We start from the raw sequence: 14999 nt of genomic DNA, 5'->3' as shown, positions 1-14999 counted from the left end.
GATTATCTTGTAGGTGCTGTGTCGGTGTGGACAGGCGTTTACCCTGAATCCTGGAAGGCCTGCCCACATCACACGTCACAGCCCTACCAGGATTCGGGCTTTCACAGGAACCCTTTGCTGGCATTTACCAATAAGTTAACTAACTAAATGTGCACCTGAAATACTATGGTTTATCTTTTTGGTTTACTTTAGAATTTGATCTTTTAAATATCTTAGTCCTCAGCCTCCTTTTTCTTGCTTTCACTTTCTTTAATCTGTTGGAGAACTCAGGCATTTGACCTATCAACTGTCCTTTTTATTTTTCTTTTAAGATTTTGCATGTGTTAGAGTGTGGGGGAGGGAAGGAGGGAGAGAGCGAATGAATCTACTGTGTTTATGTCTCAAATGGCTGCCATCTCTTTATTACCCCGTTAAAATAGTAGAAAATAGAGCTGTAGTACTCTATGCTCTTTTTAGTTTCTTTTGGGCTGTTTAGGTTCTTGTCTGCTTTGTCAGTTGAAACTCATTCTCTAATAAGGAGTGGGTGTGTTTTTGTCTTTGTAGGCCCCACCGTCTCTGCTGTGTGTGTGCAGGCTTATTGCCGTTATAGAGCATGGTAGAACCTGCAGCAGGCCTGCTGTGTCCTGGCTCAGTAGGAGGGAGCTGGGAAGTGAGCCTGCACCCATGCTCGACGCCTGTGTTGAACGACGTGGCTTAACTGTATGCTACAGCGCTGGCCTCTTGTCCTTTTGTTTTGTATCATTTAAAACTCAGGTTTTGATATGTAAAAGAGATTTTCATATAAGGTGTTATCTGCTTTTAAGAGCTCATTTTTTTTTTCAAAGATTATTTTTTCTTCATCTGAAAGGCAAAGTTAGGAGGAGATTGGGAGAGAGACTCCTCCATCCTTGGTTTACTCTCCAAATGGCTGCAGTGGCCTGGACTGTGCCAGTCGGAAGTAGGAGCCTGGGGCTGCTGCTGGTTCTCCCACATAGGTCAGGGGCTCAAGGACCTGAGGCATCTTCCACTGTTTTTCCAGGCACGTTAGTGGGGAGCTGGACCAGTCCTAAAATTCTGCATCCAGGAGTGAGTGAGTGGTCACAGGATTGGGATAGTTAGGAATTCATGGTGTGGCTTTCTGACTGTGCTTAAATGCTTATAAAGGCCAGCATGAGGAGTAGGTCCCCACCATTATAAAGTGCAACTTAGCTAAAGGGAACGGCTGCAGTATGTGGTCTGCATACTACTGGTTCTTTTTCTTCTGCATTGAATGGTACAAAGAATATTCACTACCTAATGTGACCTGCTTTTTTTTTTTTTGAAAATTTTTGCAATTTTTGGGTATTTTGCCTCAAATTAGAATGCATGAGGAAAATCCGGTTGATCAGTGATCCGGGTCTTTGGTTTTTATAATCAGGAGTTCGGATAATCATAATGTATTTTGTATGTTCTCTTTATGCTACCTTGTCAGTTCTTTGGGCATTCTGATTACTTGATTACAGCTGCTTGGCATAATGGTTTTGAAACAGTATCTATAATTGCATTCTTCCATCTTAGCAGGTGAAATGAGAACACGGGGAAGACACCTGACGGCCAAGGGTGCCTGATTGTGGCCGCTTCCCTTTGCTCTGTCTGAGCGCTTGCTGGCTTGGGCTGCGGAGAAGTGGCTGTGATCAGTGCTCTGGGCGTTAGTGGAGGCAGAGTGCAGGGGCCTAAAGCAGGTCTCGGGAAATGGAATCAAAAGACAACCTACTATGAGAAGAATCTTAAAAAAAGTTTGTGAATCATGTATGTTATGAAAGAATTTTTATTATTATTTATTACATTGTATTATGTGACACAATTTTATAGGCTCTGGGATTCCCTCTAACCCTCCCCCCATGGTGGATTCCTCCACCTTGTGGCGTAACCAGTTCAAGTTCAGTTGAGATTCCTTCATTGCAAGCATATACCAAGCATTGAATCCAGCATCTTATTGTCCAGACAAGTTCAACGGGTTCCTGGGGAGACCTTCTCTGGTCCCCGTTCAGCTGGTGGTTGCAATTGCTTGGTTGATTCCGTCTTGAGACTCAACTTCCACTGGAATCGATGGGTGTTGTAGTCAGTTCTGGTTCTGCTCATCACGTACTCGGCCATCACACCAACCACTGGGAGCTGCAGCCTAGTGGGAGCGATCCCCAGTAACCCCCACCTGACCCGCACCTGCCCTGATTTGTCAGCATGTGTAGCAGCCTGGTTCAGTCTGCCCCGTATCCCACTGGGCTCTCGTAAATGTCGAAGGGTATTGGAGCTTAGTTCCATCCAACCAGCTCAACTGTCCAGCCCTCAAGGATGTTGTTGAGTGCCTCTCTGTCTAGCCACCCCAGCCCCTGTCCTAGCTGTTATTGTGCCTTCCCATGGGAGTGTTGGCCCAAGAAGGGGGAGCCACTATTTCCCTCCCAGGTCCCTCTCACTCTCAGTTGTGCTCTCTCCAGGTGGCATTGTGGTTGGACTTGATAGTAATGGCCCCTAGTGCCAGCTTCTGCTACGGCTAAGCCCCAACAGCTCTCACCCCCTACCATTTTGTTAACACTAGTAGGAATAGTCCGCCCGTCCTGGCTCTTCCTTGATCTGGTCCATAAGGCACACAGGTGCTGCAGCCCTGCCTAGTCTGGTCCCAGCTCATGCTCTCCAGTGGGAGTAGCTATCCAGCATGGGAACCACCCCTTATTCCCCTGTTGGCTCTGCTCCCCCTTCCTGATTCTCATGTGTGTTGGTTGGGTGCTGTGGTCTCATCTGGCACAGGCAGCCTCACCTTGGTATTCTGTGTTGTATCCTGCTTTTGTCGCGACTGAACCTGGCTCGACCCACACTCTGCTCTGGTGTTTGGATTTGCCAGGGGACGATGCGAACTGACTCAGCCTGGTCCGTTCCCAACCCATGCCAAATGTATGCCAGTGGTGCACTTTTTCCGGGCTGTTTCCTTCCGTGCTTCTTGCACTTATTTGGAGGATCCGTGTCCTGTCAGAGGAGTTGCTCAGACTCCTCCCTCAGAATCCCTCCTGGTGCCAGGTTTCACACCTACCAGTGGGTCCGTGGGCCAGCACCACTCAGTTCATCTCCTGTCCTAGTAGGAGCAACGGCTTTTTTTTTTTTTTTTTTTACTGGCCTTCAACTCATTCTGGTTCTTGCTGCTGGATGTTTCAGCGCAGCCATGGCTTATCCATACCCACATATAGCACATACATGGCTCAGTTGGGGTTGAAACCCAGCCTAGTCCATCCCACATCTACCCTGATCCTCCAGAACACCAGAAGGTGTTACAGTCTGACCCGGCCCGGTGCGCCAAGTCCCAGTCCACACTTGTAGCAAAGGAGGCTACAACTGTGGTTATGAAAGAATTGTAAGATTTTCAATTTCTCTGAGTATTAATGCCATTCTTTTTTTTTTAATTGGAAAGGTTGGATATGCAGAGAGGGAGAGCTTCCTTCCAATGATTTACTCCCCAAGTGACTGCAACGGTTGGTGCTGTGCCAATCTGAATCCAGGAGCCAGGAGCTCTTCCAGGTTTCCCACATGGGTGCAGGGTCCCAAGGCTTTGGGTCATCCTTGACTGCTTTCCCAGGCCACAAGCAGGGAAGCAGGGCTGCCAGGATTAGAACCTGCACCCATATGGGATCCCGGTGCGTGCAAAACGGGGACTTTAACCACTATGTTATCATGCCGGGCTCAGATGATTTTTTTTTTATTCGAAAGGCAGAGTGACAGAGAAAAAGAGAAAGAGAGGGACTGACATCCCTTTGCTGATTCACTCCCTAAATGGCTGCGGTGACCAAAGCTGGGCGGGTCTGAAGCCAGGAGCCTGGAGCTTCTTCTCATGAGCGTCTTCCTCATGGTTGCAGGAGCCCAAGCTCTTGGGCCTTCTCCACGGCCTTCCAGGCTGTTAACAGGGAGCTGGGCTGGAAAAGGAGCCCCTGGGACACAAACTAGCGTCCGTGTGGGATGACGGCACCCAGGTTTAGTCTGCTGCACCATGCTGCCATTCCGCTCTGCCCCTCCAGTCATCTTTCAATTCAAGTTTTCTTGTTCTATTTCTGTTTCCTGCTCTTAGACCCTAATGACTGGTCCAGAGAGCGGGCCATGCCACATGCTGCTCAGGGTATCAGGAAGACGATGAAGCTCCTTTCTCAAGTACTGCGTTTTGCTGGCAGCAGTGCCCAGAGGTGTGGGTGGTGATGTGAAACTGATCACGCAGTTTGTGATGTACACCCCGGCTGCAGGTCACAGGAAAGCAATACAGACGCTGGTGCAGCTTTCCCCTTTCTGCATTTAACTTCAGGTTTTTTTTCTTTTAATTTCTGTTTTATTTGTTTAGTTGGTGATTTGTATTTGAGAGGCAGAGAGGAGTGCTCGTCTTCCTTTCCCCCTTAGATGCCTCTAACGCTGGGTGCCATGCTTTGTGCACCTCTCCTCCACTTTGTGGACCATCCCCACGATCATATTTTATGTTGTGTTTTGTTCTGTCTTCGGTAATTGCTATGTATCTGTTAGAATTGTGTTTATTATAATAAATACAGAGAAGTGAATTTGTTGGCAAACTAAGGTTATTAGTTGAGAGCAGGTTTTTGTTTTATTGAAACAACACCTTTAATTGGTTATCTTCCCTTTCTGTTTAAGATTTATTTCTACATTGAAAAGAGTTGTTGAGAGAGGGAGAAAGAGTGAAAAAAAGGGAGGGAGGAAAGGAGAAGTCCAGAGTGAGAGAGAGATTGGAAAAGAGCAAGTTAGTGAGAGAGAGAGAGAATCAGGCAATATTCCAGCTAATCTACTCCCCAAATGGCTACAATGGCCGAGGCTTGGCTAGTTGGAAGCCAGGAGCCTCACCTGGTTCCCCCAGGTGGGTACAGGGGCCCAAGCAGTAGCACCGCCCTCTGCTGCATTCCCAGGCATATTAGCAGGAAGCTCGATCAGAAGTGGAACAGCTGAGAATCGCGAACTGGCACACATAGGGGCTGGGGAGGTTGCCGGCAGGATCTTTCCCTCTCAGTGGATCGTGACTCATCTGTGCCATCACAAGGATGAAAACTTGTCTGTCCTGGGTCTGTTTTTCTGGGGTATCTGTGCCTTGGTCATGTTTCCTCGAATTGGTTGACTTCCTGTCCTTGTGTGCACATTTTCCCCTGCTTCTCTGAAAGGCTGGTGCAGAGTTGGTGTGCGATCACGATGGATGTCTGCATTGTTAAGCAGTGGCTTGTGAGGTGTTGAAAATACCCAGACTTGAAAGGCCTTTTGCAGGTGAACTTCCTGTGTTGGTTGGGCAGCAGGAAATTACAGGTATCAGTGTAGCACCACTGAAGTTGCTTTTCCAAAGAACACCTTGGTACCCGGCAGATGTGCTGGGCTACTCTCAGGCATTTTCCTTTGGCCTGACTTGGGCTCACATAACCATGTGCTTACGTACTGTGTTCAGTACACTACTACATGCTTGTGTTTGAGGTGTTGACTCACGTGCTTTTTAAAGTTATGTTACTATATAACACATTCATGTTTTGTTTCCTCTCTTTCCTTTAATTGCCTTTTTATGAAATTGTTACTCCATGTTATTTTTGTTGATGTTTTAACAATTTCAACTTTTTCTCCGCAGGCATCAGAAAATGTCATTTTTATTGGACCTGATACGCATGCTATTCAAGCCATGGGTGACAAGATTGAAAGCAAATTATTAGCTAAGAAGGCAAAGGTTAACACAATTCCTGGTTTTGACGGGGTAGTTAAGGTGAGAAACTATTTAACTCTTGTCTTTATCATACATGGTCTCAAGTCAAACATTTTCTTTGGAAACATGAGATTCAATTTAATTGGTGGTTTATGTAAAATGTTTTTGTGGATGAAATGTGGATTGGAAGAATCAGTGCTGTCTACACTTGGATAATGCCAGCTGGTGTTGAGTTATAAGGATGGTCAATCTGTGTTGACTCACGCTTTCAGAGGAGAAAACCTGGTGATTTAAAAATGTTTTCTCAGATGTCTGAATTTCGCTTAATGCTGGCATTTATTTCATGTTTGGAATGCGGTGTTCTCTGTGCGTCTCCTGATCCTCCCTCCCTTGCACACGGTGCACACGGCTGTCGTGTTTCTGGCAAGTGGTATAGCTGAGGTACTGCTGGGCCCAGCATTCAGAAGTTCCAGATGCTCAGTCAACAAGCTTGGTAGCACGGCCGAGAGATCACATATTTTCTCACCTCAGCGATATCAAAGATGAATGAAAATAAAGTGGCTCCCCTTTGTCACATGTGATAACCTCCTTCACTGCATAGCTGCTGCCTTTCATCTTTCCTTTCCTTACTCATTGTGATGATCAGATCTTTCACTTAATCTTTAACTTCTTTGCTTGGTTCCACAGAACTTCTCTTGTAAATGCTACCAGCAGCATTTGTTTTACTAAACCCAGTGCACGATTTTTATTGCTGCTCTTGTCTCAGGTTTTTAGAAGCAGTTAAGGTTTTTGCTATCATTTCCTTTTTGAAATGTTAATTTCTGGGGCATCAGAATTTTTCTGTTTGTTTTTATTTTTGTGCATGTGTGTTTTGTTTGTTTGCATGTTCCTTCTTTTTTCTTGTTTTGTTTTCTTTTAGAAATGTAGGATTTTTTTTTTTAATTCAAGGAAGAGATGGATCAACAGAGCTGGCTTACTCCTTGAATGCCTGCAGCAGCCCGGGCTTCCTTGGGGTGCTGCACCCAGAAGCTAGAAACCCCTGTGGGTCACAGGGCCCTTCACCTGCTGCCTTCCGGGATCCCCAGAACTACCAGCTGAAGTCAGGATTCCCGTGTGGCGCATGGTCATGTGAAGCATGGGTTGAACTGCCCGCTCCCGTGGACCTCCTTCAGTTGCCAGCTGATGTCTTCCTGCCTGTGTTCCTCGAGGGCAGGAGATTTTCTCTGAGGATGGGTGAACTTGCTCTGGGGAATCCTACTGGAATTCTCCCAATTTGACACTTGGATAAAAATGCAGTCTGGTGTGATGACTTCTTTTCTCTGCCATGACTTCCTTCAGCTGTTGGATTTTAGTCTTTCTTCACCTTCCTGTTTCAGCGGCTTGTGCAGATTTAGGTAGGGATTCAAGTGGGTCGTGACCAGATGCCTCCGTCGGTGTAATTGCTGTTGTTTCTCTAGCAAGGGTTCTGGCTTCTCTGAGCCCGCTAGTGTAGGCTGGGCTTAGTCACAGGTGACGCTGCTCCCGGGTTGATCATGAATAGTGCCGCCCTTGTTTCCAGAAAGGGGCCAGGAGGAGAACACTTGATCTGGCAGTTATTTTTAACAGAGTAGAACTTCCATGATGATGGTAAAGAGTCCAGTTTCTCTTGGAAGGGACTTGCTCCATGGTTCAAGTTCTGTGAGTGACAGATGTGGTTTGCAACCTGGGGAACATGAAAGGTAGCCTTGAAAATTTCCAACTTGAGTGGTTTGTTGACTGTGAGGGAGAGCTTGTCAAACAGCAGCAGAATTTTTTTATTTTTTATTTTATTTTTCCATTTTTTATTATATTTTTGACAATCTTTATACAGTTAATTAGGGTAAAAAGGTTCAAGGGCTACAGGAAAGTGGGTAAGACTATTATTTCCACATTGTCTCCTTCATGTATCTGGGGTAAAGGGGGATTTTAAGGGTGAAACCCCAGCCAGTCTCCCACCCACCCCAGGTCCCTGATGTGGGGCATGCTCTGAGGGTCTTGCTCAAGCAGTTTTGATAGTTCGACAGTTATGAATTGCTGCCAATCTCACCATTCTAAGCACGATGAGGTAGTTGAAGAATCCACTGACGGACATAGTCCATCACAGAGTCTCCATTTGTCCAGTACTCGTTGCCAACATATGGCTGAGGTGGTTGATTGACTTATACTGTTTTCTGTCTTTTCATGACAATAGCACAAATTAAGATGAATATTGCATCACTGTAAATCAATAAAAACCTGCACATTTGTGTACTAATACTTAGTGAGAATTCTTTTGAATTAAAAGTAACAGGACCCTTGAGTCACTCTCCGAGATTTGTCTTCTGTGGTTTATTCTCCTTAATCTCCTTGTTAGCAGGGACTAATTCTCTCTTGCCATTTCTGTTGACAGTGTCTGCAGATGTCTTTATTAAAAGATGGATATTTTACTTTCTGGACTCAGGATGTCTAAATTTTCTGGAGATCGTTCAGTAGAGTCTTACTCTGCCTTAGTTTTCAAGCTCTTAGAAAATGTATAGTAGGCAGTTGAAAAATCCAATGATCAGGCCTCTTCCCGGGCAGTTTTTGCTTGTTGATAGCTTCTTGCTTGTACTTTTCTTTTTTGCTTATTAAATTTGCTTACTTATTTACTGGAGAGGCAAAGAGAATGAGCGCTCATCTACTGGTTCACTCCCCAAATACCTCTGAAGCCTGAAGTTGCTGCAGTGGAGTCAAGCAGCAAGGCAGTTCATCCGCCCGTGGAGATGGAGGGACCCACGTCTTGAGTGATCACGAAGTGCCTCATAAGGTACACGTTAGCTGGAAGCTTTAATCTGAGGAGAGACGGAAAGCCAAGGCAGGCCAGCCCTGTTCACATGGCTCCTAGGCGGTCCTGACTGCTGTGCCCAGTGCCCACCTTGGGAGCTGGCACAAGGATGTTCTGAACATTTTGTCTTCAAAGATTATGCGATTGGATTTGTGAACAGATAATTTGCTATGAAGACTTTTTAAAAAAAAAATTCAGTATTTTATTTGAAACAGTAGCAGAAAGGAAAAAGAGAGAGAGAGAGATGCTATATCCAGTGATTGCTCCCAGATGCCTACAGTAGCAGATAGGCCAAGCAGAGGCTATGTGTCATTAATTCCATCTGATCTCCTGTGTCTTTGAGTCCTTATCAGCAGGAAGAATTCAGAGATAGATACATTTTGAGCTTGCTTTTGCCCAACATCAGCCGTTCTTCCTTCAGCTTACTTTGTTTTCTGCTGACCCAGCCCTGAAGCTGGTCTGGTTCTGCAGTCCCTGCTGGGGTCCTTCAGTGCTGAGCTTTTCTGGGACCACTGTGGGAACTTTCCTCACTGATACAGAGAGTGTTGACATTGTGCTGGCTCTGTGTCATAGTAGGTTAAGTCACCACCTACAGTGCCAGCATCCCATAAAAGTCCCAGCTGCTTGACTTCTTGTCTAGCCTCCGCTAATGTGCCTGGGTAAGCAATGGGGAATGGTCAAGTCCTTGGGCCCCTGCACCCATGTGGGAGGCCAGGAAGAAGATCCAGGCTTCAACTTGGCATTGCAGACCTTGAGGGGAGTGAACCAGTGGATGGAAGGCCTCTCTCTTTGATCTTCATGTAGCTTTGCCTTAAAAGAAAAGAGAAAAGGAAAAGGAAAACTGGCAGGCCACCACATCTGTTTGGATACTAGTCGCAGGTGAGAGTAGTCCTGTTGACATTTACGAGGTGTGTCTCCTCATGCCAGAATTGTTTTTGTGGAAACTGATGGATAGTTATTATTCATTGAATAAATAATTGTGGATTGTGCCCATTATTTGCTAAGCTCCCGGGGTTCACTGCTGGGTAAGATCAGACTGTGGCAGGGGCTGTCATCTTGAAGGATAGGGTGTCACATGAACACACATCAGAGTTACCTGGACAGGGGCACTGGGGAGGCTACCTTAGGACAGTGGCCTTTATGTGCAAGTGGATACGCCCCACCTCCGTGTCTAACAGAGCTGGACCAGCTGCATCCCAGCCAGGCTCCCCAGATCCCTCCTGCTTGAACGAAGTACTCACTTGTTTGTTTGATCGTTCCTTCACTAAGCAACAATTTCTTTAAAAGCTGTGGGCACTGTGACCAGGGACTTGAGCACATGGTGGAAACAGCCCACAGGCAGAGGTCTGTGCCCTCAGGAAGCTTTCACCATGGGTAGAGCCAGGCTCTGGCCACACCAGGCAGGCCTTGGCCACCAGCAGTGCTTTAGACCATATGTTCATTCTTTACTTTTTTTTTTCAAGTTATTTTATTTACTTAAAAGGCAGAGTTACACACAGAAAGCGAGAGAGGCAGGGGTCTTCCATCTGCTGGTTCATTCTCCATATAGCTACAACCATGCCAGAGCCAGGAGCTTCTGCTGAGAGACCCATCTGTGAACAGAGGCCCAGGCAGTTGAACCTTCCCCCTGTACTTTCCCAGGTGCACTTGAAGCATTGCCTGTGTTGGATGCTTGTGCCACAGGTGGCAGATTCTCCTGCTGTGCCACAGCAGTGACCCCCATGTTTTCCTTGTTAGGTCTCTGTTCAGAATCACCACACTTGGTGAGGTGCCCAGGACTCTTGCTTTGAATGAGAAGGTCCCTATAACCACCCGCCCTCTGTGCTGCATCCATGTGGTGTGTATCATACAGTCCTTTCTTAGTTGTCATGTAGTTCATAGCTAAGGTCTGTTTCCACAACCTGTAAATTACCAGACAATGGGGATGGTTCCTTTCTCGGGCCTTCCTGTGTCTTCAGGATGTGGCCGGTCTTAAAGAGAACTGTTTTTTGGGGAAAGGAAACGAAAGGGGAGAGTTGCTGCTCTGAGTCTTGCTAAACCAAGTAGGATAAGTGAGAGACTGTGTGGATGTGGGCTTGGGATGCAGGGCAGCCGGGAACCAGAGCTGCACTGGGGGCTTAGGCAGGTGTGACCAAGCACTGCAACCAACTTCAAGAGTTTGAATTTGTTTTAACGCAGTAGGAAGTCATATGGTGCTCAGGTGTATTTGAGAAATAGAATTTGTTGTGATAACATGTGATGCTCTGGCAGTTGTTAATTGGATAGTTTGAAAAACACTTGTCAGCCTGTCTGGTATAATTTTTAAACCATGAAGGCAGTATGAAGTATGAAATTACAAAACTCATAATAAAAATATCCACCATATATCTGAGAGTTTATAATATTATGTTCCCCCTTTCCCCCAGTTGTCAAGCCTACTTAGAAAAAAAGACTCTAGATCTTAAAGGCAGATTGATAGAGAAAGGCGAGGGGAGGCATCAAAAGAGAGAAAAAGACATCTATCTTTGATCTGTTAGTTTATTCCCCCAAATGGCTGCAACAGCCAGATAGGACCAGGTTGAAGCCAGAAGCTAGGAACTTCATCCTGGTCTCCTGTGTGGGCCACAAGGGTTCAAGTGCTTGGGCCATCATGTGCTGTCTTCTAAAGTGTGTTAGTAGGAAGCCAGATCAGAAGCAGAGCAACGTGGACCTGAGCCCAGGCTGGTGTTTCAAGTGGTGACTTAACCAGCTGGATCCCGGTTCTGGCCCCACATTCCTGATTTGGTACAGTAATGCAAGCTGAATTTTTTGGGAAGTTTTATTTATTTTATTTGTTTTATTTATTTATTTTATTGATTAGAGAAAGAGGAGAGGGAGAAATAGTTTATCCACTGGCTCACTCCTGGAATACCTGCAGTAGTTGAAACTGTGTCAGACTAAAGCCAGCAGCCTGGAACTCTGTCTTCTGTATGGGTTCCCAAACCATCCCCTGCTGCCTCCTGTGCTGCAATGAACAGGAACCTGGATTGGAATCCAAACTGAGATTGCAACCAGCCACTCTGATGCAGAACGCAGGCATCTCAGTGCGACATAGCCCACTGCACCACAATGTCCAGCTCTCAGTCTGAGCGTTTTGTTGCTGCCCATGTATAAACTTTATGTGGTTTCAAATGTTTTCTTTCTGTCTTGATGTAGATGAATTCATACTGTTGGTTCTAGGCAGCTTTCTGTTGCCTTGAGAACAAAAACAGCTGGGGTACTATGTGAGCAAAAGGGCTTTTTTAGCTCACAGTTTGGAGGCTGGATGTCCCATCTGTATATGTTGGGCAAGCCCTCTCTCCTTGGCCTGTGGTCAGGAATGCTGGCTGCGTCACGACATGGTGATGATGCAGAAAAGGGAAGAGTCAAGTGTGAAAGTGGTCTCGTATGGGCGCCGGTTCTAATCCCGGCAGCTCTAGTTCCCGTCCAGCTCCCTGCTTATGGCCTGGGAAAGCAGTCGAGGACGGCCCAAAGCTTTGGGACCCTGCACCCATGCGGGATACCCAGAAGAAGTTCCTGGATCCTGGCTTCGGACCGGCATAGCATTGGCCATTGCGCTCACTTGGGGAGTGAATCATCGGGCGGAAGATCTTCCTCTCTGTCTCTCCTCTCTGTATATTTGACTTTCCAATAAAAATAAAATAAATCTTAAGAAAAAAATTCTCCCTTAAAAAAAAAAGAGCAAAGAAAAAGAAAGTGGTCTCATGCTGTGGAGATGGAAAGCCTGAGATTGTGGGACAGAGTTTTGCTCTTTTTGAAAGAATTCTCTGGGGAGCTAACTAGAGTTTTTCTGCTTTTGGAAACCCTCTTCAGCCCCCAGGGGTCTAACCACTGTTCTGTAGGCCCTGCCTCTTAAAGGCACCATCACCTCTCCACCTTGCTTTACTGGGGCTGGGTCTACGCTAGACAGGCCTTTAAGACTACCCATGCAAACACTCGCCAGATCATGGAGCTCTCCATACTATAGCTTGCTCTGTTAACCACAGTGTTGCCTATGTTTAGAATGTAGCAGGTTTCTTCTGAAAGATTAACCTGAGTCTGTTTCATCATCCCAACCATAAAGCAAGGCCTTAGGGACCCTGTCTATATCCTGTAAGGTTGGGGTCACTTGGCCTGGGTCTCTGTCCCTGCCTGTGAGGTGGGTGCCGACTTAGTGAACCCTGGAGGTAGGGGATCTGGTGGGGCTTGGGTCGCCTGGCCTGGGTCTCCTTTGGCCTGCCTGCAAGGTGTGTGCTGGGTTCATGAGCCCTGTGTGTGGGGGGGATCTGGTGGGGCTCTGGTCGCTGGCCCAGGTCCTTGCGCCTGCCTGCAAGAATATGTCTTCCTCAGTGAAAAAGGTGGTGCAGTAGATGCAGATCCTGATGATGCTCATGGAGAATGTAGCAGCCCCTTTGGTGCTGTAACAGAAGGAGGGCAGAACAAACTGGACAACTAACTCAGCCAAATTAAATCAGCAAACACTGGGTGAATGGAGACTTGAGGTTGAGTAGGTCAGCCAGTGGACACTGAGGGGGCTGCATCATTCCTGGATGGGCAAAATCGGAATGGACAGTATTTCAGAGCTAGCCAAACCACTTGGGCAGGACCCTCGGAACTTGCACACATCGGGACCCTGGGTTAACACTGTGTGGCGGTTCCCCGTTCTTGGGTACTGGGACATTTGGGAGGTTGGGTGTGGATTTTCCCTTTGTATTTCCCCTTCTCCAGAAACAAGAAGAAATGGCAAACTTGGAAACAATGTTTCCTTCCACTTTCCCTAACCTTTGATCCTTCCCACCCTGATTAACCATGTAATCATTATGAAAAAGAAAAAATTGAAAACAAAAAAGGGCTGGGCCACAGCTGGTCAGGCCCCTCTCAGCCTTCCTGTCCTTTTCTCACTTCCTGTGTTCAGCTCAGCTTGATTCCCGGAGCACTCCAAGTGCTGACCAGCCTGAACTTTGGGGCGCCTTCTTTCTTTACTCCCTCTCCTTGATTTTGCCATGGAGGCACATTATTTTTATCTTGAGTATAACTTTGCTTTCAGAAATTATGTTTGTGTGCAGTCTCTTTTTATTTCTGGCGTGATACTCATTACATGGAAATATAAAATGCATCTGTTATCACTTGATCTGCCTACTTAATTTTTACTTATTTTTTTACTCTTACTTGTGCTCTAATAAAATCCACAAGGTCAGAGACTGTATTTTGTACTGTGTTGCTAGGTGAGTATTTGTTGAATTTGTGTGTGTGTGTGTAAAAGTGGATAAATAGGGACATCTGGATAAACTCCATTCTTTCTAAAGGCTATGTTAATATTCTATTTGATAGACATACTGTTTATGGTGCCACTGTCATAGTGTAGTAAATAGATTTTTCTCACGTATTTTTCTTGTCGAAATGCCACCAACAAATTGTCCCTAGTTTTTTGGATTTCGCTGTGTGTGCACATTAGTGTATCTGTGGTTAACATCCTAACAGTAGAACTCCAAGACTCAGAGACATTTGGTCTCAGCTGTGTCCTGCACTTGTAGCAGGCCGCGAGAGTCTGTGTTACAAAAGACGCCCCCCGGGCCCGGCGCGGTGGCGCAAGTGGTTAAGTCCTCGCCTTGCACGCCCGGGATCCCATATGGGCGCCGGTTCTAATCCCGGCAGCCCCGCTTCCCTTCCAGCTCCCTGCCTGTGGCCCGGGAAGGCAGTCGAGGACGGCCCAAAAGCTTTGGGAACCTGCACCTGCGTGGGAGACCCGGAAGAGGCTCCTGGCTTCGGACCGGCATAGTATCGGCCGTTGCGCTCACTTGGGGAGTGAATCATCGGACGGAAGATCTTCCTCTCTGTCTCTCCTCTCTGTATATCCGCCTTTCCAATGAAAAAATAATAAAAATAAATCTTTAAAAAAAAAAAAAAAAAAAAGACGCCCCCCGCCACCCCCTTTCCAGGACAGTGGAGGTGGGGTGCTGCTTGTGTACCGGCCGCCAGGTGACAGACGAATCTGAGTTTTAATTTGCATTTTTGTAATTGCTGCTAAAGGTAAACACATTTTAGGTATTATTCTCTTGGATTTCTTTACATGTGAACTTATTTAATCATTTACTCTCTTAAATGACCGTCCTTTTTACTGTTTATAGTTTTACAAAATTTTCTTTCCTGTATAGTGTGATATTATCATTGCCATTAAATTGCAAGATAATATGGGCTTTTTTTTCCCTTAAGAAGTGATTTTATTAGCTCAATAATAAAGCCAAATGTGTGAAAAGGCCACGTTGCAGCAGAGGATAGTTCTTATCTCATTTTTGGTCTGATGGTCGTGTTTGCCGTGTGGTTGGACGGTAAGTCCTCAGTCATTTTTTGGATGAATGAATGAGAGGCAATTGAAAAGTTAATTTTTAAGGCAGTTTGCTTTTGCTTACAAGTTCATTTAGTAGCGTTTGATTTACATTGCAAGAAAACATAAGCACAGTGATTACTTAAAAGATGATTGTTTATGGAAGTTTTTTGAAGTGTTGG

At 46.0% G+C, this 14999-nt stretch overlaps 1 protein-coding gene across 8 annotated transcripts in view; it reads left to right on the top strand.

The window, feature by feature from the left end:
• Nucleotides 1-14999, top strand: part of PCCA (propionyl-CoA carboxylase subunit alpha) — a 324721-nt gene that overhangs the window by 93979 nt on the left and 215743 nt on the right. For all 8 annotated transcript variants that reach the window (XM_040991176.1, XM_040991175.1, XM_040991172.1 and 5 more), the window contains one exon: nt 5603-5734. In XM_040991176.1, coding sequence (XP_040847110.1) covers nt 5603-5734 — 132 coding nt within the window. The remainder of the gene's footprint in view (nt 1-5602; nt 5735-14999) is intronic.

Source organism: Ochotona curzoniae, unplaced genomic scaffold (genome assembly GCF_017591425.1).
Source record: "Ochotona curzoniae isolate NIBS_2020 unplaced genomic scaffold, NIBS_Ocur_1.0 contig_64, whole genome shotgun sequence".
Lineage (NCBI taxonomy): Eukaryota > Metazoa > Chordata > Mammalia > Lagomorpha > Ochotonidae > Ochotona > Ochotona curzoniae.
The sequence above is the reverse complement of the archived record's forward strand: the minus strand, read 5'-3'. Positions and strand labels throughout refer to the sequence as shown.